At 37.6% G+C, this 21,226-nt stretch overlaps 2 protein-coding genes across 6 annotated transcripts in view; one reads left to right on the forward strand and one right to left on the reverse strand.

Annotated features, from left to right (window-relative positions):
* Positions 1–10,640, forward strand: part of ninl (ninein-like) — a 31,587-nt gene extending 20,947 nt beyond the window's left edge. For 2 of the 5 annotated variants that reach the window (XM_056248180.1, XM_056248182.1), the window contains exons 14-28: positions 875–1,022; positions 1,113–1,181; positions 1,268–1,389; positions 1,594–1,952; positions 2,786–4,378; positions 4,880–4,984; positions 5,081–5,150; positions 5,860–6,144; positions 6,222–6,335; positions 6,412–6,558; positions 6,642–6,791; positions 7,615–7,728; positions 7,820–8,029; positions 8,195–8,308; positions 9,783–10,640. In XM_056248180.1, the coding sequence (XP_056104155.1) occupies positions 875–1,022; positions 1,113–1,181; positions 1,268–1,389; positions 1,594–1,952; positions 2,786–4,378; positions 4,880–4,984; positions 5,081–5,150; positions 5,860–6,144; positions 6,222–6,335; positions 6,412–6,558; positions 6,642–6,791; positions 7,615–7,728; positions 7,820–8,029; positions 8,195–8,308; positions 9,783–9,974 (3,792 nt within the window). In that variant the 3' untranslated portion in view covers positions 9,975–10,640. Of the gene's footprint in view, positions 1–874; positions 1,023–1,112; positions 1,182–1,267; positions 1,390–1,593; positions 1,953–2,752; positions 4,379–4,879; positions 4,985–5,080; positions 5,151–5,859; positions 6,145–6,221; positions 6,336–6,411; positions 6,559–6,641; positions 6,792–7,614; positions 7,729–7,819; positions 8,030–8,194; positions 8,309–9,782 lie in introns of all 5 variants that reach the window. The other 3 variants (XM_056248181.1, XM_056248183.1, XM_056248184.1) reach the window with 3 other exon arrangements.
* Positions 10,641–10,716: 76 nt separating this feature from the next.
* Positions 10,717–13,296, reverse strand: gins1 (GINS complex subunit 1 (Psf1 homolog)). The gene is made up of 7 exons (XM_056248185.1): positions 13,183–13,296; positions 12,955–13,019; positions 12,238–12,336; positions 12,052–12,142; positions 11,846–11,962; positions 10,894–10,968; positions 10,717–10,800 (listed from the first exon to the last, which is right to left on the reverse strand). Exons 1-7 carry the CDS (start codon positions 13,255–13,257, stop codon positions 10,732–10,734), a joined length of 591 nt encoding a protein of 196 aa, XP_056104160.1. The 5' UTR covers positions 13,258–13,296; the 3' UTR covers positions 10,717–10,731.
* Positions 13,297–21,226: the final 7,930 nt, after the last annotated feature.

The raw sequence follows: 21,226 nt of genomic DNA on the forward strand, positions 1-21,226 counted from the left end.
ATTACTCTGAACAGCTTAGCAACAAGGTAGAGACTTTGCCCATGAGGCTTCTTACTTAAGGCAAGACACTTTTTTCTGCACTGTTTAATTTTGAGATTTTGGGCTATTTGGCTTTTCATGTCATTTTTTTAGACTAGTGCAAAGAAAACATCCAAAATACACTTTCAAGTGTTTATTATATTGCACTTTATGTATTTTTACCGCTAGATTAGAGTACAATGCATTTCTTTAAGGACCATTTTCTGAAAATATTTTTTTTCTCATGCATTGAGACAGAAATGTCCTCTTTGGTATACTGAACTTTAGTTTTATTTCTATTTATTTTTTGAAGGTTTTTTACTGAGGGGTTTGTTCATTTATCATTTGCTTGATTTTATACATATACAACATTTTATTCCCAAAAACATGGTGAAAATGTTTTTTTTTCTGGCTGTTGATGGTATTATTTATTTATTTATGGAGCGACAAAAAGAGATATCCAAAATCCCTTATAAAAACCTTTGACTAATGTCAACAAAATGAAACAAGAATTTTGAACCTGTCCAATGTTTTTAACATCTCTGTTATGAAAACTATACTATAATAGGATTACAAAACCGAAACGAGGGAACGTTGCTATTTAAAGTATGCATTTGTTTTTTTGCCATCTTTTTAACAACCTTTTATCAAGTTAATTTTAATATGTAAATTGTTTTGTTTTTAATAACTGTAAGTAAGCCATTTGTAAATTTTGCAGTTTCATTTGGTGATGCTTTCAAAGAAAAACACGTTTCACTTCTGCTTTACATATTTTTGGGAGATTTGTTTCAGAAAATGCAGAAAAAAAAGTTTTACTTGTGCAAATGACTCTGTGTCTCCGCCCTACTAAATACAGGAGTTGCAAGACAGGAATGACGAGTTGTGCTCAGAGCTGGAGTTGTTGAAGTCTCAGGGCTCAGGAAGGAGAGCCAGACGATCCAGGGGCAGCCTGTCGGATCATGACTGGTCAAGCCGAAGAGCATTAACCACTGAATCAGATTCTGGTGAACAAACATCTAGATCTCGCACATCTTTCATGCTATCGAGCTTAACCTCTGTAGTAAACATCTAAACCCATCTGTTTTGTTCTACAGATGATCCTGAAATGAAGAAAGGTACATCTCCTCAGGTCAGAAAAACTCTCCAAGTCACTGACAAGAATGGTGAGGAATTATAAAAACAAAGTTATCCTTTCTCAATGAAATATCCATACGCATGGGTCATGGCTTGATTTGGTGTGTCTCTTCAGCCCTGGGTTCCTTGGAGAGCTTGGCTCCCTCTGTGAGCATTGAGACAGAACTGGCCATGGAGCAGATGAAAGAGAGATACGAGCAAGAGGTTCAGGACTTGAAGATCCAATTGGAGACTAAGGTACAGGCAAAGCATGGAAATATTAAATGGGTTACCCAAAGTACCCTTTGCAAATTAGAGTAGATTCAAACAGCCAGAGCTGAAGGGGAAAAAGCTTGGATATGCAAATGCTTCTAAACCAAAGATGGACAAAAATGTACTAGGACACTGACAGTTAACATACTGTAGAGAAAGTGATTTATAGTGTTCATTTTGTGTCCACAGGTGAATTTCTACGAGCGCAGTATGGAGCTGATGCGGCAGAATATGGAGGTTGAAAGGAAGGACATCTCACAGGGCTTTAAGATGGAGATCAGTGAGTTGGAGGACCTGAAGGCTCAGGCGGAGGAGCGAGCAGAGCAAACGCGTCAGGCTGTTGAAAAGCTGGAAGCAGAGCTGAGGGGTAAGACTGCAGGAGGAGTTTGGGGTCAAGAGCAAGAACGAAGAATTCAACGGGAACAGGCAGAACTGGAGCAGAACTACGCTCGTGAGATCAGTAACATCGTGATGCGCCTCACCTCAGAGAAAGATCAGCTAGAGGCAGAACTCAAGCTCAAGATGGACCAGGAGGTGCTGCTTGTTAGGTAAGTGTAACTCAGATGGTCTGGTAAAGGATTAGGTGCTGCTTATATATTGTAGACATTAGAAGTATATATTAGAAAAAGGACAGAGCTAGAAGATTAATTTCTTGACGCTCTTTAAGACTCTTTAATGATGGAATTCAGAAACCAGGGTATTATTTTGTATGTTTTTTGCCCCCCTCCCAAAAAATAATACATTAAATTAAACTTTTTTTTTCGTGCAAATATAAAATGTTGCCTATTTTAAGACCATACGTTTTTTTTGTGTTGTGACCATTATTTATTTGATTTACAACAGCTCATAAAAATATATCAATCGTCCGACAGCATCCGTTTTCATTTCTATAATGCAAAAATATCTTTCTTATTACTGTTGTGAAGAAAATATATTTTGATTGTAAAGATGTTCATAAATTTATAGATAATGTTGTATTAATGATTATCACAAAAAATGATTGTTATACATTTTTAGTGAAATGTTAAAAATAATGGTTTACATTAGGAATTTAATGAGATTCACCATTGAAAATAATGGGAATTTAAAAGTAAAATTAAAATGAAAAAAAATTTGCCTAACTAAAAAATTGGTAATACTTTACAGTAAGTCTCATTTGTTAACACCCACTTACAATTTATTGTGTGCATTTTCAATAAGACGTAATATATGTGCTTCATATAGACCTTCAATCAAGAATTACATCTTGAATTGTTTTACTGTATGTTCAACCTTTTTTTTTTTAAGTAGGGAAAAAGTAGTATTTATTTTTTCTCCCTTGGTATCCATGACATTGCAATAAATCTAGACATAGACGAATTGGCATGTTGCTGTGTCCCAGGGAGAAGGCAGAGCAGCAGTTATTGCACATGAAGGCACAACACAGCGAGGCTCAGCATAGCCTGCTCCATCAGCTGCACCTCGAGCGCAGCCGTCTAGAGGAGCAGTCTGAGCTGCATCGCAGAGAAGAACAGGAGGCGCGCAGGGAGCGTCTCCTCAGCACCGAGCGCTGGAGTGAAGAGCAAGCTCAGATCTGCAGCAGGGTGGCACAGGAAAGAAAGAAACTGGAGGAGGAACACCAGGAAGAAATCAAGAATCTAGGAGAACACATCCACTTCATGGAAGCTCAGGTAGAACTCGCATCCAGGGCTGAGGAGGAGTTGCTCATATTACAAAGACAGCTAGAAGATAAGCTGGAAGAGATGTGTGTTCAGCTTGAAGACAACACGGTTTCCATGAAAGCTCAAGATGCCCTTGTCCAGCGTTTGACCTCAGAACTTCATGCCAAAGAGAAGGAAACCGAAATTAGAAATGAGAAGGAACAAAAGCTTTGCAATAAGCTGTCTCAGCTAGAGCAAAAGCTTAAAGCTGAGCGAGAAAAGAAGCAAGAACTTCTGAAGCAAAAGGAGCAAATACAGAAAGAAATGGACAGAAGTACTCAAGATCTAAAGGAGGAATTAGCAAAAGAAAAAGAGAAGAAACAGGAGCTTCTTGACAAAATTCCTGAGTTGACAGAAGAGCTAGAGAACTGGAGGACCAAATCTGAGACCTGGCAGAAGGAGATCGAAATAATGCAGGGAAGCAGTAGTCATCTATCTACTGCATTTGGTGAACAGCAAATGCAGTTGAGAGAACAAGGGAAAGAACTTGAGGATCTTCAAGAAAACTTGGCCAAAACGCACAAGGCATTGAAAACCAGAGATGATGATCTTACAAGACAGGCTTCTGAGTTAAATGCTGTGGAGATGGAGCGGGATCGACTCATAGAGGAGCTCAAGGGTCAGTGTGAGGTTCTCAAACAGCTACAAACACAGGTTAATAGTCTCTCTGAAGAGTGGGATCAAATGCACACAACGGAGCAAACCCTTAAAGGCTTTCTTCTTGTGGAGCAGGGTAAGGTTGAACAGCTCCAAGCCCGTCTGAACTTGGAGCAAGAAGAAACGAGGCATCTTGAACAAGAGAACTCAAGCTACCGGCAACTTGCAGACCAGCTTTCTTCTCAGATTGTTGAAATGGAGACCGAATCTACCAAACTTAAAGAGAACAGAGATCATTTTGCACTGGAACTGCAAAGCAAAGACAACCAAATGCTGGAACTCAACCGCCAGCTTGAAGCCAAAGCCGAAGAGATGGATTTGCTCTGGAACGAGGTTCAGCTGAAGATGAATCTGTTTAAAAACGTCACTAATTTCTCTGGTCAGGTTCAACTTTTGACCAACCAATTGGAGGACAAAAAGCGAGAGCTGTGCGCTCTGAGAGAGGAGGCCGACAATACCACCAACCAACTACAACAATCTCTGATGGACTCCCAAGCAGAGCTTCTGCAAATGGAGGAGGCCTTTGAAATCGAGAAGTGCCAAATGAAAGAACAGCTTCTGGAGATGGAGGGACTTGTCATGGCCTTAGAACTGGAGATGGACTCCAATCCCCACAGGTTTGTGGTTCTCCAGCTAGTAGATGACCGTCGAAACAGAACCAAAAGATTAACAATCGCTGCATTGATCCAATCGTCGATTCTCCCGTACGGATGCCAAGAATTGACCGCTCACTACTTTTGTGTCTGTCCAAGAATGCTTGACTGAATGTTTCACAGAATGAGATCTCATTAACCGTAGATATGCGCTTTGATTTTTCAGACCTCATTCTGCATCTGACTAACTGAATGATGTGTCACTGACATGCATGAAAACTCACTATTAATAAATGACTATGTATTCTGATTGAAAATGTGTTCTTGCATCCTATTAATTGTATTAATATTACATTTGTGTTTGTTGCCCTAAACTCATGCTGCTTTTTTTTTTTTAAATGTTGAAAATCTTGCGATGAAAACTCCTGAAATTATATTGTTTTCAGTACTGAGCTTCCTAAAAGTGCAGAGGCTGGTAAGAGTGTAATGGAGAGCTGATCTCTATATTTTGGTGTCCAATTGTAGGGCTCAACTTGATGAGGTCACGTCTGAAAACAGTGCACTGAAAGACAGGCTTGCTGTCTTACAGCTGGATGTCAAGTCGCTGGAGGAGGAGGTCAACAAAAAGAGGTAAAGAAATCGTCTTCTTTAACTTGTCAATTATCTAAACTTAATTTTAGCATTTTATTTAATAAAAACAAATTTCACTTCACAATTTTCTTTAAGGAGGAAACTTGAAGAGATGGACAGAGAATATATGAAAAATCGAGAAGACGAGGAGAGGCTACGAAAAGAGGCAAGATTGGCATCAATGAAGTTCTTGGAAAAATATTGATAGCATGGAGGAGGGTAGCATGGATATTATTGTTGTTTATTACTGTTTTATGGAATATTGCAGTATTTATGATAAATGATTTATCAGTGCACTTTTTTTTTTTTATTCATGTGCCCTCATGATCTTTAATCAAAATAACTTCCCCCTCCTCTTGCACTGACATCTCTTTTATGTTTATTGGCACGAGGGCGGGACAACCTGTCACTCACATGACATCACAGCAATAGCAAACCACAACCATCCAATCAGTTCCCAAGGGACAAAATCAAGTTTTGTCGCCCTACTTTTTTTTCCCCCCCTTTTTTTTTTTTGTCTGTTTCACTCGGATATACATCACAATAGAGAAGTAAAGGCTATCGCGACTTCCATTTAATGCTGACTTTAAATTAAAAATGAAACTCGGCTTTGCTATCTTTGTGGGGACTCTTAATAGGCGTAATGGTTTTTATACTGTACAAACTGTATATTCTACCCCCTTACATTAACCCTACCCCCCCTATACCTACCCATCACACAAAATGTTCTGCATTTTTGTTTAAAAAAACTATCATATATTTTTCTCTTTTGTTAAATATGCTGTTTCACTCATAAATGTCACATTATGAATACTGAATGATTGCACAACATTATAGTTCCTGCTCCTAACAATTGTTTTCCTTCTCCAACATAGAATTCCAAATGTCGAGAAGAGGTGCTCGATCTCAGTGCGAGAAACCTTCAGCTTAGCAGTGAGAACGCTGAACTGAGTTCCCGGCTGTGTACTGATCAGAGAGCAGTGCAGACGCTGACTGACAGGCTAGCACAGGTGTGCCAGGAGAACGATGGGACAGCTGCGTCCTACAGACAGCTGCAGGAAACCCTACAGCAGCAGGAGAGCGACAAACTAAAGCTTCAGGAACAGTGGCAGAAAGACAAGGAGCTTCTAGAGAGGGAGCTTAAAACTGCCAAGGAGATGGTACGATTTAGTTTTTTAGAAGATATATTAAAGTTGGCAGGAATCACTGAAAGTTTGAAACTCCTCTTATTTTTCAGCTCCAGCATTTGACTGTGGTTGAGTCTGCATTGACTAGTCAGACTCTGAAAAACCAAGCACTAGAGCAAGACAAGGACCATTTGTTGAAGGAAACAGCAGGCCGAGACCAGAAGGTGAGATGCTGATGCTTTTTCTTCAAGCACTTTTCTGATACTGGACATGCTAAAGCTTGCTTTGTGTTTGTTGCAGCTGGAAAAGCTTCAGGAATCGCTTCGTAACTCAGAAACCCAGATAGAGCAGCTCAACTCCCAGATCCTAATTCTGTGGCAAGAAAAGGATGTTCACATCCAGGAGGCAGCCACACATCAAAAGATGCTGCAGCAGTGTCAGGACAAGGTGAACAATGATCTTTATACTTGTTTGGGTTAATTCAGTAATAATAAAATGAATAACTGCTAAATATTGTTGTGTAACACAAGGTCCAGGAGCTTGAGAACAGCATACATCAGCTGCATAAAGAGAAGGAGCATTTACATCAGACCCACAGGATTCAGGAGGAGACTGCAGTCAGTGTTCTGCAGAAGGAGTGCAAGAGCTTGCGAGTACAGAACGAGGACCTTCTTAACAAAGTTAGTCAGGAAGACTAAGTGGATTTTTCTCAATTTGCAATTATCTGTGTCCAAATTTGACTCCCTATTTATTTTATAATGCACTATTTGGAATGCATATGCATGACACTTTTAACCAAGGTATACACGAACCCATGACCTTGGTGTTGCTGGCACCATTCTCTACTGTTTGCACGGCATAGCAGGAATGTTCTGGATTCACAATTGTGAATTCCATATATTGCACACTTTTAAACCCACAATACATTCTTTTTGCTGTGTACAACCAATGTATGCTTGTCGTTGCTAATATAGGCCATTATTCAATGCAGAGGGGATCACCAAACTCACCAAAAAAAAAAAAAAAAATTGGAGCTTCTATTCCTGCAGTCTTTTTGTCTTTACTGAAATATTGTGGAGAAACAAGTTGTGGAGATTCACCTGCGGGCGCCTCCATCCAGCCGTTCAGCGTACATAGGTTGTACACCCGTTAATACAGTGCATTGTGGGATTGAATGAGTGAGCTCGATAATGTCCACAATGGTTTCGGACAACACTACAAATGGCTGTCCCCTCAAATAGTGCCCATCAGTGCCCTTTAAGGGTATAGGCCAGGGGGTGATTTCAGACACAGCCTATGTCTCGGAAGCGAAATCTCATAGCCATTTGTCTTCCCCTGAGCACAGAAACGCTGGACAGCTGGTATAGGATTTAAATTATGCTCATGGTTTAACGTTTTGTACAAATATGTTCAACATGGAGGAAGCAGCCATTATTCCAGTCTTCATTTTCACATGATCCTTCAGAAATCATTCTGATTAGCTGGAATATTTTTTTTTTTTAGCTGGCTCAGCTGCAGACTCAGGAGCTGGAACTTCAGAGACTGACACATCAGTGCCTCACTTTGAGAAACCAACAAGCAGAGCTAGAGACTGCTAAACATGAGGCAAATGAACAGGTTTGGAGATCATTGTCTACCTTCTCACTGATTAAGACTTCCTTATGAATGTTTTTGGTCTCACTTTTGTGTGTTTGATACTGTGGTTTAGGCACTAAGGGCAGAGAGCGCTCTGTCGCTGGTCCAGGCTCAGCATGTACGTGTGGTACAGGAACTAAGGGAACAGGTGGGGTCTGGCACCCGGGAGCACTTGGCTCATCTACAAACTCAACTGGCCGAGCAGCAGCACAGGACGCAGGATTTAGAGGGTCTGCTTCGCTCTCAGGCCAAGCAAGCCGGCATTCAGATGGGCCTTCAGCAGGTACAGCTACACTTTCAAATTCTTGATGGGTGAACATGTCAATTTTCCTAAGCCAGACATCACTTTTGGCCACAACTGTATTTATCATTGAATCGTTTACGTTTTTTCAACCTTCACCTCATATTCCAAGTCATTTTATTTACAAACTATTAAATCAAACAACAGGAGCAATACGAGAAATTGATGGTGAGTATGCAGGAGCGTATGGATGAAGTTGAAGCCAAGCTGAAAAACACCCGTGTGATGCTGCAGGAGAAAGTCAACCAGCTAAAAGAACAGGTAACCAGAAACAAGTGGCTTTAAAGTTCCCCAATTATGCTTTTTCAGATGTTACCTTTTCAGATATTACCTAAAGTGATTGTAAAAGGTCTGCAAAGTTTCAAAGAGCACTATAAATGGAGATATTTGTATCCCGAAAGAACAAACCGATTCTGAGTTACCTAAAACGAGTCGTCAGTAATTCCAGTCTTACTTCCTGCATAACCCTACGTATAGGTTTGTAACAAATTTGCCTAATGCCAGCCTATGGTCTTCATTGGCTGTCCACAAACGTCTACTTTGACCCTCAAACACTGTAGTTGTAGCTGAGGCCTGACAGAGTTTGGTTTGTGTTGTTTACATGTAAATCCATTTTAAATGAACTTTTCAAAGGGCTCGAAATGCAGTAAAACCGACGCCATGTTACTTTTCATATCACGGTGTAGCAAGTTCTGAGGAAGCCTCTGGAGCTGAAATTCAGATATCAGAGCAGAGTTGGCTCTCTAAAATGAGGGGTTTAGAGGGACTGAATCTCTTTGAACAAACAGTTTTTAGACTCTTTGAGAAATTAGGTGATGTGCAATGTATATTATGAATAGCATAATAGGGGCACTTTAAAACCATGTTACTGAATACTGCATAATACTTACTACTTTTCTGTAGTTTTTAGGATGTGAAATATTATCTGGAATTATGCAACAAGTAGTAATTTCACATGATAACCCCATATACTGCATGTTGTTTATAAATAAAGATGTGAATAAATTCTAAAAATGCATATAAAAGTCGGATATTTTATCCGATAAGAAGCCAGCGTGTAAATTACGATGGAAACACATTTACCGAATAAATCCCTCGATTCGCAACAAAAAGCTCAAGTGACTTTTCATCAACAGTGGATGTGATTGGATAATTAGACTAACCAGCGGACCAATCGCATCGCACAGCAGATCAATGTTGGTTTGATCATTCTGAAATGCCTGAGCCAAAGTCTGCCATCAAAATGATTTGGTTTAATTCCCTCCAAGAAGCGTCTCACATGATCACGTTCCCAAACACCAGCATCTGAGCGCAAGATATCATGACAGTGTTTATTGCGTTTCGTCTGCTTGCACTGAGACGCATGTCATTTATGATGGAGGTAAAAAGAGCCACATTTTCTTTCCCGATTGCAGCAACTTCCATTTTTATTAGATGTTTTGTGACAATTTCCCAAGAAGTGATGAATTTGTTCTTTTGAACACATGGAATGGAAACGGTGCTTTTATTCGAAAAAATGTATGCAATATTGCAATTTTGCACTTGTAAAATTGGCAACTTAGATGGAAACATAGCTGTGATAGTGTCTTTTGTGCACATTTTGGCAAATGTAGGTCAACTGGGCATTTCATCCATTCATAAGAATGTAGTATACATACTACAAACAGAAATAGTTTATTAGTATGCTTGATATTTTGTATAGTGACAATCCTCTCTCTAACTTCCCCTCCTATAGCTGGCCAAAAATGCCAAGTCAGATCTGCTGCTGAAGGACCTGTATGTGGAAAACTCTCAGCTCATGAAGGCTCTTCAGGTGACCGAGCAGAGGCAGAAGAGTGCAGAGAAGAAGTCTTTCCTGCTGGAGGAGAAAGTGATCGCCCTTAATAAACTACTACGTAAAATCGCCCCAGCATCGTTCACGGCTTAGACTTGTTTCACTCCATTACGAGCCTTTACCCGTTGTACTGGACTGTGAAGTCCCACCCGCTAGTGCACTTTTGTATTTTGGTGCGAATTGTTTTTGTAAAAGCAGTAAACAATCCTAGTGTTAAAGTGAAAGCACAAATAATGCAAAGTCTTACAATTACTCTAACAGCATTTTGTATTTAAATCATGCTGTTTTCAACAATATAAAGAGGACGAAGCGTAAAGTTAATTTAAGATCATATTTTAGTCTCTTCAGAGGCAAGCGAATTGATCATTTGTCAAGGACAAAGCTTTACACATTCCTTTATTTGTTCACTGTGATGTAGGGTACAAACCGCAAGCGTTCTTGCCAATCTGTTGGCTTTAAGTATTTGAATATGACGTATTCTTTTTACTGCAGTTTTAATGCCCATTTTATAACCAAAAGCACAGTATTCACTCAATGTACAGTTTTGATACAAATACTATATTGTAATTGCACAATTTTCAATCATGATGCACTAATGTCCACTTGGATATAAATTATTCTAAGTGTTACAATTGATGTACACCTCGTTTAAAAGAGCTGGCTGACTTTTGGGAGATAATTGTGACACCATTGTGTTGTAAATGCATCATGTACTATTTCCCACTGTAAGGAATGTGAGCAAGTAAAGTTTTACCTGTGTATATGTGTTGCTGTCTGATTAGATCAATCAAATGTAATTTTATAACATTTCAATTGTTAAAGTTAAGATGTGAGTATCCACTGCTTATTCTTAGGAGATGACATGCTCTAATACACCCTGCCGAATAAGCTGCTCACATTTCCATCTGGGTAAGAAGTGCTGTGAAGAGAGAAAGGGTGAAACACATTAAGCAATATAAACAAACAAGCAGTCCTTCTAGTGTGATTTAAACATGCTCTTAAGAATAGTTACCTGGCTATTTTTCTTCAACAGAATCACAGTGCCATCATCTATTTCAAACTCGCCATGGTCTTTAAGACACCGCACCTGAATATGAAGGAAAAGATACATCAGTGCTAATAAAGTTCCTGTGCGTTATTTCACACACACAAAAACCTTTCGGTTACTTTATTACATTAATTATTTTTCATAAAAGAAATAAAGCTTATGTTAGAATAAATCTATTTTAACATTTTAATGTATGAATACTTCAGAACTTATATAAAAAAATAGATCAATGAATTATTATTGTAACGAGGAAAAAAACAAATATATACACTATATGTTTTTTACCCATTACATTAATGAAAATTAAGCTGTAGATTTTTTTTTTTTTTTTTTTGAGAAAGAAACATTCACCCACACAGTGCCAAAGCACAACCAAAACAATGTTCTTCCTGAAAATGCATGCAATTTTGTTTAACCGCTAGAAGGCCAAAAGTTACAAAGTGTACTTTTAATTTAGTTTAACTTGATTGTACTAAAATAACTCAAACAAAAGAAATAATATCTTGAATACATAAAAATATCTTGAAATAAAATAAAAGCTATACATAATTAATATGAAAAAAATATTATAAACTATTGAAAATTACAAATACTCATTTACTAAAACTTTGAAATGTAAAAATATATTAATATAACATTATCCCTCAAGTTTCACATTACAGGCTTAAGCCTAGTCCTAGACAAAAATGCATGTTTGAGCTGTTTTAAATGAAAGTAACTTGGACTGACATATCTTAAAATATATCAGTGCCATTGTTTTGTCTCAAGGTGCACAACAGTAATGTTTTCTTCCAAGGCATGATTATAAAAGCTACTTAAATGTCCTAATTGAATTAAGGCCTAATCCTGGCTTAATTTAAGACTTGTCTGTGAAACCAGGCCTATGTAAGTGATACTAAAATAACACTGCACTCACCTCAATGTATAAACTCTTAGGGGGCTTCATATCCTGTGTTATGTCCAAACCTTCCTCTCCCCCAATTGATCTCATATAGGTCGCCAAGGATTTTTTATACTGATTGAACCACTCCATCTGATTTAGAAGCATTTGAATTAACATGTCAGTCACCAAGAAGAAACAGGTGGCATTTAATATGTTACACAGAAGAAATTCAGGCCCACCTCTTCAGCACACATATGAAACCTAATGGCTGTGGGCAGTACACTGCCGTACTCCCATCTGAGAGCACGGATTCGCAGGAGGCGATCATAACTGTGGGAAGAAAGAGAGAAATGTTTGATCACAGGCAGGCAAGGTCTGAAGAGTGAACCAGACAATGGATAACAGGAAAACAGTGAATCACTCACAGGTATGCGGAGATACAGCGCTGGTTCCTCAGTAGACAGCAGTGGCGGAACTTGATGCTTGGTATCAGCTCACTCTTGCCCTCTGTCTTTGCCTCATTCCTATAAAAAAGCAGGTTTATATGGAGTATATTGACTTTGTAGACTAAATCATACAGTATTTGTTTTAAATTGTAGTAATTTGATGTACTTTTTCATTTTTATTATTTACTATATATTTTTATTTCAGTATTAGTAAAAGCATTTTGTTTTGCCAAGGCAACCTTTATCATTTTCTAAAGGTTTCAGTTTTACTTATTTACATATAAGAAAATGAATTTTAATGGCTTTGACAGTCGTCGATATGAGAGTCAACATTATGACATACTAACTTACGAAGTTATCTTGAGAAAAGTCTTGACAAAAAATGTAATGACTGAGTATACTTGAGAAATACTTGAGTAATAAAGTCATAATTATCTGATAAAAATATGAAATTATGACATGTCAATTATGAGAGAAAAGTTGAACATTTTGATATTTCATGTCATTACTTTTTATGTCAATATGACATACCGTTTATGTCTAACAGCCGTTTATGTTAAAACATATTTGGCTGAATGTCACAAAAAACGGTTTTTAATGGTTTTAGTTTACAAAAAAACACATTACAGTCCCTGCCGTTTGCTAACTAATCAAACACAGACAGCATTAGTGTCGATGGTGAGAGCTGAGACTTACACATCACTCTGATTCTGTTCATACAGAGCCTTCATTTCTTCCAGGACTTGCCGAATACTGTCTTCCTGAGGAAAATCAAGGACAAATCGGTATGACTTCACTTTGACATGTTAATGACATCCGACTGTTACTAACTTAACTGTAACGTTACCTGCTATAACTATGGCAGCTAACGTTAAGTTACTGTGTTCTATTATAAAACTGTACGAAGCGCTTTAAGTTACTTACATTAAACGCGGGCAGCTGGCCATCTCCCATCCGATGTAGTTCTCTTATAAGTTCGACAGCTTTTTCGCAGAACATTATAAATGTGTTTGTAACAAAAAGAGGCCGATATTTCTGGAATAAAGCCTTAGCTACTAAATTTCCAATCTAGGCAAAGACAGTTTTCGCGGTAATTTTTGTTGTTATGATCACGTGAGCCTTAAAGTTACTACGGCGAGTCAAAAAGGACATTTTCAGATATGCGTAGTGGTAGTGACGGGACTCATGTCCAAGAATCGGTTCTTTCGAACAGTTCGTTTCAAAGAACCGGTTTAGTTATTATTTTCAAGAAGAGCATGACATGCGTCGTTGTGTGCATGAAGATACAACACAAGTATGAATGTTTTAAGGAACCTAAAAGCAAAAAAAACTGTTCAATGCCTAGGCCACTCTCTGATAACTAAAACTTTGTTACCTTATACCAGACAACATCATATTATTATATATGCTTACAAAGACATTGATTTAAAGAAACTTAGTGGCGTAGCACATTGTATTTTTTAGGGTTATTTTTTTAAAGCATTTGATTATTACAGATTCTTGTATTATTACTTCATATAACATGACTAAGTATAAGTACCGGTAACCAAGTACATGCTGCCATCTAGAGGTGAAAAGGTCACATACATACAAACAAACAGTTCACAGGTCATCCCTCTGAACACCTTAGGTTTGGTGACACCAATCTTTAGCAGTAGAAGGTTAATCACATCTTAGGTCTTATCATTTTTAGGGAGAACCATAATATTTTCTCTAAATATAATTCTGTACATGATGAACAAATAAAAAGCAGTAGATATTGTGGCGTTGTGCAATTTCCCAAAAGAAATAGACAGGAGATGAAGGTCCAGTTCACAAACACCCAAAGGGCTTCCATCTCCTTTTTCATAATTGTGACTTTTTTCTCATAATTATGACTTAGTATGACATAAATTTGACTGTTTGTGCCATAATTTAGGCAATTTTTGTCATAATTAGGACTTTTCATGTCATTTTGAATTTTTATGTCATGATTATGATTTACCTAGTATGTTATTATTATGATTTACCAAAGTATGATTTTATATGGCAGAAATGGGCTTCACTCATGTGCCTATATTGGCACTGTCTGTTCAAAGTGGAAGTGGTTATTTACCATGCTTTACAGTGTCAAAGGCCCTTATATGGCAAGTCATGTCATTCTGTGGCTATTTCAGTACAGATCATATCTCTATTCTAAAGGTGACATATTATGCCCATTTTCACAGGATGTAGCCTAATATAAATCAATGGTGTCCCCAGAATGTGTCTGTGAAATTTCAGCTCAAAATACCCCCCAGATCAGTGTAGCTTGTCAAATTTGCCGCTTTTTGGGAGTGAACAAAAACGCGCCGTTTTTGAGTGTGTTTCTTTAAATGCAAATGAGCTGCTGCTTCCCGCCTCCGTTCAGAAGACGTCCGGTCTGATCCTTTACACGAGCTTCAGATAACGTTACTCCAGCAATAACAAAACAGGTGAATAATCTCACTCATCCAGTGCAGCTTTACGGAGAGACTCAGGAAGAGGTTACAACTTTTAGACGCACCTGAATGTTTCTGAATGGTTAGTGGATACATACATGTAGTTGTTGTGGAGTTACATTGATTCATCTAATCGACTGCAACGACTTGCATGCACCGTCATCATGTTTAACTTTTACACAAGTTGACACAGTTCCCTACGGAGCCCCTAAACCTAAAGGGACGTGGGGGTGGGAAAAATTTAAGATGGGAGAATTTTTTTTTCTTCAAATCTTTTGCGTTCCCCCGATAAACTTTGCGTTCCCTCGCAAAGATATTTGCGTTCCCCTGACGTGAGCTGAGCTCGGACAGACACTTCCGGTTTAATGTCCAGTTGGCAGTGGTTCAGACAGCTCCGTACGCTCACATCCCAGATTTCAGACCAACACTGAATCAATGTTAATGAATTAACCAAAAGATCATTGAATCAATGTTGAAATTTTACATTGACTTTTCTTCAGGTTTGCACCCTGAAATAATGTTATTTCAACGATGAAAAATCAATCAAGATGGACATAAAATCTATATTTTTTCAACCTTAAATCACTTATTTAACATTGAATCAACATAGAAACAATATCAAATCAATCTTGCTTTATGTACAGCAGGATTCTATGCCAGTTAATTATCTGTTTTTACTCATTTCAATCAAAAACAATGTAGGGATGTAATTCATATGGTTTTGAATCAAAAAGTCTCTCAATGTAAACAAATTTAAACCTTCAGTTTACATGCAAATGTTTTTATTTATGACCTCACACTGTTTGAACGGGAATTAAAATCACATTCAGGAAAAACAAGTGGCTCTAAAAATGTGATTAATGGTGATTAATACAAATAAAATATTATGGCCTGGTTTCACAGACAGGACTTAGATTAAGCCAGGATTAGGCAATTAGGACATTTAGCTTTTATAAACGTGCCTTAGTAAAAAAAACATTACTGTTGTGCATCTTGAGACAAGACAATGGGACTGACATTTTAAGATATATCAGTGCAAGTTGCTTTCAGTTAAAACAGCGCAATCATGCATTTTAGTCTGGGATTTAGCTTAAGCCTTGGCTGTGAAACTGGGGGGAAAGAACTTAAAATACAACTTAAGTACAGAATATATCAAATGGATGACAAAGTGACTTAAAACAATAACATGGAATTGTTGATTCTGAATTCATAAAGTAAATACCAGGAGAAGAGCCTGGAAAACCATGACAACATAAATGCAACGTGCGTTTGTAAAATTTAAGTAAATCCTAATTGAAACTCACCAACAAAGACAGAAACAGTGCTACAGACTGAAACACTACCACAGTTCACTGTTTAGGGCTTGAAGCTTTTCAATGATTGAAGCTACTCTTCTGATGCAAAAAGGATGTCCTTATTAAATTGATACTCTGATGAACTCAGGGGTTTCCACCACGAGCAATGTCCCCAAGAAGTTCAGGGGCATTACGGAGCCATTTTTGCTGTAACAGCAAATATAAAATTTGAGGCCTCCTTTTTCTCAGCCATCACTTGTTGTTGTAAGGCATCTAATACCAACAGGAAGTTAGAACTGCACAATGTTCTAAAACCATTGATCGGTAGTAGTGTATGACTGGCAAAAGGTGGGTCATAAATATTCAGAAATGTGACTGTTGCAAATGTGCTACAAAATTAAGTGCTTGATTAATTCAATTAACTTGAAATATGAATAAACAAAATGTGTTTAAGTTAAAACACATTAAATTCAAATTTATGACTTTATTTTAACATAAACATTTTATATTAGGTCGATGATGTATATCATACACAGAAGCAGGGCACAAGCTGATGTAGCTGAAGTTGATTCAAAACTTTAACTCCCTCGATCACAAAGCCAATGTCATCAGGTGGTTCATGAAGTTCTCCCTCGCCTCCCGAATAATGAACACTGCCATGGTGAGCTGCTCAAGGTCACCCTCACAGTCATCCGTCTGGTTATCCTAAAGTAGTGTACATATAACAAACAAGTTTAATTGCCTTTTGCTATCATAACCACAAAATACACAAATTTAGACTTTTTCTGAAAAATAAATCAAAATAGAAAATGCGGACGTTCAACTCTTGGTACTTCTTGATGAGGTCTTTAGGATTTTCTCTCAGGAAAAAAATTATTAGGGCCTTCAGGACACTCTTCTCAGGTGAATGTTTCCAGTCTGTGATAAAGCAATGAATCTCAGTGAAGTTTCAGAACACAGAGCTTCTAAAGTTATCGACCAATTGGTGATTGGCTCTTTTATATAGAAGGCGGGACTTATTCCTCCATATTGCGTGTTGTACTTTCTCGCATTCATAGTAAAATGAGTGCGCTGTCTTTGTATATCTATAGTCTTTGACAGTGTGGGAACAGCAGAGTTTATAGGTGTGAGCTAGATTAAGCAATAACACCCAAAGGCGTTTATGAGGGGTGCAAAAGGGGAGATATCATTCCCTTGGGACGTGGAGTCAATGAAGTCATGCTCAGTATCTACTCCACAGTTTGATTGGGACGCCTCCCAAACCGGGGATAACAGTATAATTAACAGGGACAGCTGCAGATACGGTCCCTCTGTCAGCGGCCACAGCAGACACCGTCCACTCGGCCTGGGCCCAAATCATCTTCTAAAACCATAGAAACCGTTCACAGCCATATCAGTGTCTTGTGCTACAACAGGTGGTCCCTGAAGTTCACAATTCAACCTCCCCCCTTGTCTCAAGTTTGCTGCCTACCGCTCAACTTTAGACCCGTGGACACTCGCATTTGTCATCGAACAACTCACAAACATCCTCTGCTTGGTTTGTATTTTTCAGGCCAAGATAAAATCCCACTTACGGACCCAAACATGTCTCTGTCAGAGCAGCGGTATCACATAAAACCTTTGGGGCTTTGGAAGCTGTCGCTGTAAGTGCTTATAGGCTCTCGGATGGTTGTCTCGGGTACCTGGGAAAGATGTGGAGTGAAAATAACAGGGAGAGGGAGATAAACAGAATGAAGGGATGAATGGAAAAGAGGAAGAAGGATCAGAGAATGGGTCAGTGGGATTTGTCTTGTTTTCTCACACCATGAGTTAACCAGCATGCGTCTAAAGATCTTCAGCTATGTAGCTTTGGCTCCTTCAATCTTTCTCATCGACCGGATCAAACAGAACAGATTCAGCTGTGGCCTCCGATCCCGTCCCGCTGGAACTGCACAAATGTTGCCACTTGAGCCGCGATGTCACTAACACCCCATCCGCTAACCCCCTCCAGCTGATTTCAAAAGAAACCTGCTGTCTGTTTGAACCAGTGGTAGAGAACTCTCCTGGTATCTTGCCAAAAATGATTCAGCCAGTTGCGTGCACATATGCATGACAGTGCTTGATGGCATAGTGTAATGCATAATGTTTGGGATAGAGTACAGTAGTCTATATAAAAGTACAGGGAACTTTCCTGAAGAGCCAATAAAGCTTATGGCATTTAATAGGAGTAAAATTCCACTGTGTTGTTGAGAATTGAATGGATCTCTAATTGTTCTGTTTTATATCCCTGTATCATAAATTATATTGCAGAATTCCCTCAAATAATATTTTGCCAATGCTACTTTTTTTAAAGCATGCCAGGATGCACTACATGGAGTTGGTTGAGAGAACGAACAGAGCGAACAGTGCTGGAATACATATACACTACCGTTCAAAAGTTTGGGGTCAGTGAGAATTTTATTTTTATTTTTTGGAGGAAAGAAATCAATACTTTTATTTATCAAGGAATAATTAATTTGATCGAAAGTGACAGTAAAGACATTTATAATGTTACAAAAGTCTTTTGAACTTCCTATTCATCAAAGAATCCAAAAAAAAAAAAAAAAAAACTGTACAACTGACAGACCAACAACTGTTTCAACATTGATAATAATAATAAATGTTTCTTGAGCATCAAATCCTCATAATTATACTGATTTGTGAAGGATCATTTGACACTGAAGACACTGACACTGGTGATGCTGAAAATTCAGCTTTGATCACAGGAATAAATTACACTTTACTATATATTCACACAGAAAACAGCTGATTTACACTGGAATAATATTTAATACTATAACGGATTTTTGTTGTATTTTTAATCAAATAAGCGCAGCCATGGTTAGCAGAAGAGAATTCTTTTAAAAGTATTTAAAATCGTACCGACCCCAAACTTTTGAACGGCAGTGTATGTAAATATAAAATGATGTAAATATATAAATAATAATAATAAAGAATGAGTAGGTGAAAAAATAGAACAGAATGGACTGGATTAAATATGGCTTTATTTAATCAAGTGAAAGCTGCGTGTGAAGCCATTGAAAGGTATTGCGACCTTGTGTGATGTGCTGTTTACTGTCTGTGAATTTCCACTCTGATGACAGATGATTCGATCTGAATGGTGTCTGCTGTGGAAGGCCATTAACTCCAAATAAATACTTCACACGACTATATGATGTACGTCTACTGCCAAAACATTTGGAGGTATGATTTAATCATTCAACATGCAGCCATACATTCATAGGGTAATTGTGAGGATGTCTAGTTTCAGCTTGTCATGTGAGTTTCGTCTGCTCTTATGTTATAGGCTGTCTGAGTGTAGTGTCCGCCCCAAATGTAGTTCACACATCTTCAGCTGTCAACATGAGCTGGGTGTCAGACCAGTGCATTTAAATACGAAACCTGTCCAACATAAGTCCATATACCTTACGAGTCATCAGGCCAGTTCCATGGATTAGAAATCGGGTTCATCTGGTTGGCCTGTAATTGAATGGATAAGTTGTTTGTCTGCTGAAATGTCCTAGAAATCACCTAGAGTTCCTAGAACTCATAAAAATGTTGTTGGATTGAAACAATGATTCCAACATAGGTTTTCTACTCCGACAAACCAGCCGCCACTTCTGAAACAAAAGAACAATTTAGTTTCTTCAAGCAAAATCAACTAAAACTCAAATATTCTCAAAATGTTACCCAAACGAGCACTTTCCTTGTTGTTTGTTAACATGAACCAACTATGAACAACACTTCTATAGCATTTATTAATCTTAGTTAATGTTCATTTCAACATTTACTAATACATTTTTAAAATCAAAAGTTGTATTTGTTAACATTAATTAGTGCACTGTGAGCTAACATGAACAAACAATGAACAGCTAGATTTTTATTAACTAACATTAACAAAGATTAATAAATGCTGTAAGACATTGTTAGTTCATGTTAGTTAATACATTAACTAATGTTAACAAATGAGACCTTATTGTAGGGTTACCAATTTTTTAAACTGAACATAATTTCATAATTACTTCTATTGTCTTTGAAATATGGTTAAATTATTTTTGACAGTATTAGCCTACTTGAAAATGTATATTGCATGAGAATGCATTTTGTTGAAGAGTGTTATTTCCAAAAAAATCGATCAATGACAAACTTCTGGATAATTCATATAATTACAGTATTACGAACTTGCAGCTATTTGAAAAATACTCACAACATGCTTAACTCTATATAGGAGACTGGAGGAATGACAAGCACACACAGTGTCATTAACTCTCATTACCAGTAGATAGCAGCAGAGTGCATTAAGCACACATGCTCTCTGGACTTCCTGTATTTAAAAAAAAAATCCTAAATTAATAAAATAAAACAAAACAAACATACACAACAGATGCTTGTGATTCATAAACAAATTATGGTTTATCACTCATAGTTTATAGTAAGTTTTAATTCTTGCACATGGGATTCATTCTTATTAGACGTCAGCAGGCTTAAATCATGTTGGCCAAATTAATGAAGATGTATGGCTTAATTATGTCTTTGTTATTGTAAGTGCCATAATGAAGGTGTACACGCATATAACACTTATTATTAGCAAACCGACAATATTAAACAAAAGTAAAACAATTGAGGCGTAGGCTGTAATTTCTACTAGATGAGATGCCTAAATGGCTTTCTGGTAATTGGTTCTCAAGCCCAAGATAATCCTATTTGAAAAGGCCCTCAAGGTATTCTTGTCTCTGTGAGATGCCTGTGCAAGTACTGGTTTATGAAAGGTGTCTGCTGCATTGTAGGACAACTGGGTGAGGCCAACAACTCTGAAGAGAACCACTGCTTTACCGGATGGATAGCCACAATAGATCTTGATGTTGGGATATTTTACTAGTTAGGAAGATGACAATATGCCGGTATTTAGTATTCACTCATATGTGTGTGTGTGTGTGTGTATATATATATATATATATATATGTACACTTTAGAGGGCTTTTTATACCCACATAGTAACTACTGTCTTTGTACTGTACTGACAAGCAGTTATTATAAACTAAAATATACTTTAATGCCATTTATTTTGACGCTTATGTATTTAAATATATTTGTAATTATGCATTTGAAACAATGAAGTATATTAACTTAAAATATAATAACTTTAAATGGAATTTCGAATAACACAGTTAAAATTATGATCAAGTACACATGTGC

This window comes from Rhinichthys klamathensis, unplaced genomic scaffold (assembly GCF_029890125.1).
Source record: "Rhinichthys klamathensis goyatoka isolate OS25496 unplaced genomic scaffold, OSU_Roscu_1.1 h1tg000053l_1, whole genome shotgun sequence".
In the NCBI taxonomy this organism is placed as follows: Eukaryota; Metazoa; Chordata; class Actinopteri; order Cypriniformes; family Leuciscidae; genus Rhinichthys; species Rhinichthys klamathensis.

Bases quoted from the DNA above. Each gene is read 5' to 3' on its own strand.
- gins1 (XM_056248185.1), bottom strand. From the start codon at position 13,257: ATGTTCTGCGAAAAAGCTGTCGAACTTATAAGAGAACTACATCGGATG. The intron at 13,020-13,182 runs GTAAGTAACTTA...GATTTTCCTCAG, and splicing joins GCCAGCTGCCCGCGTTTAAT to GAAGACAGTATTCGGCAAGT. The intron at 10,801-10,893 runs GTAACTATTCTT...CTCTCTTCACAG, and splicing joins TGTTGAAGAAAAATAGCCAG to CACTTCTTACCCAGATGGAA.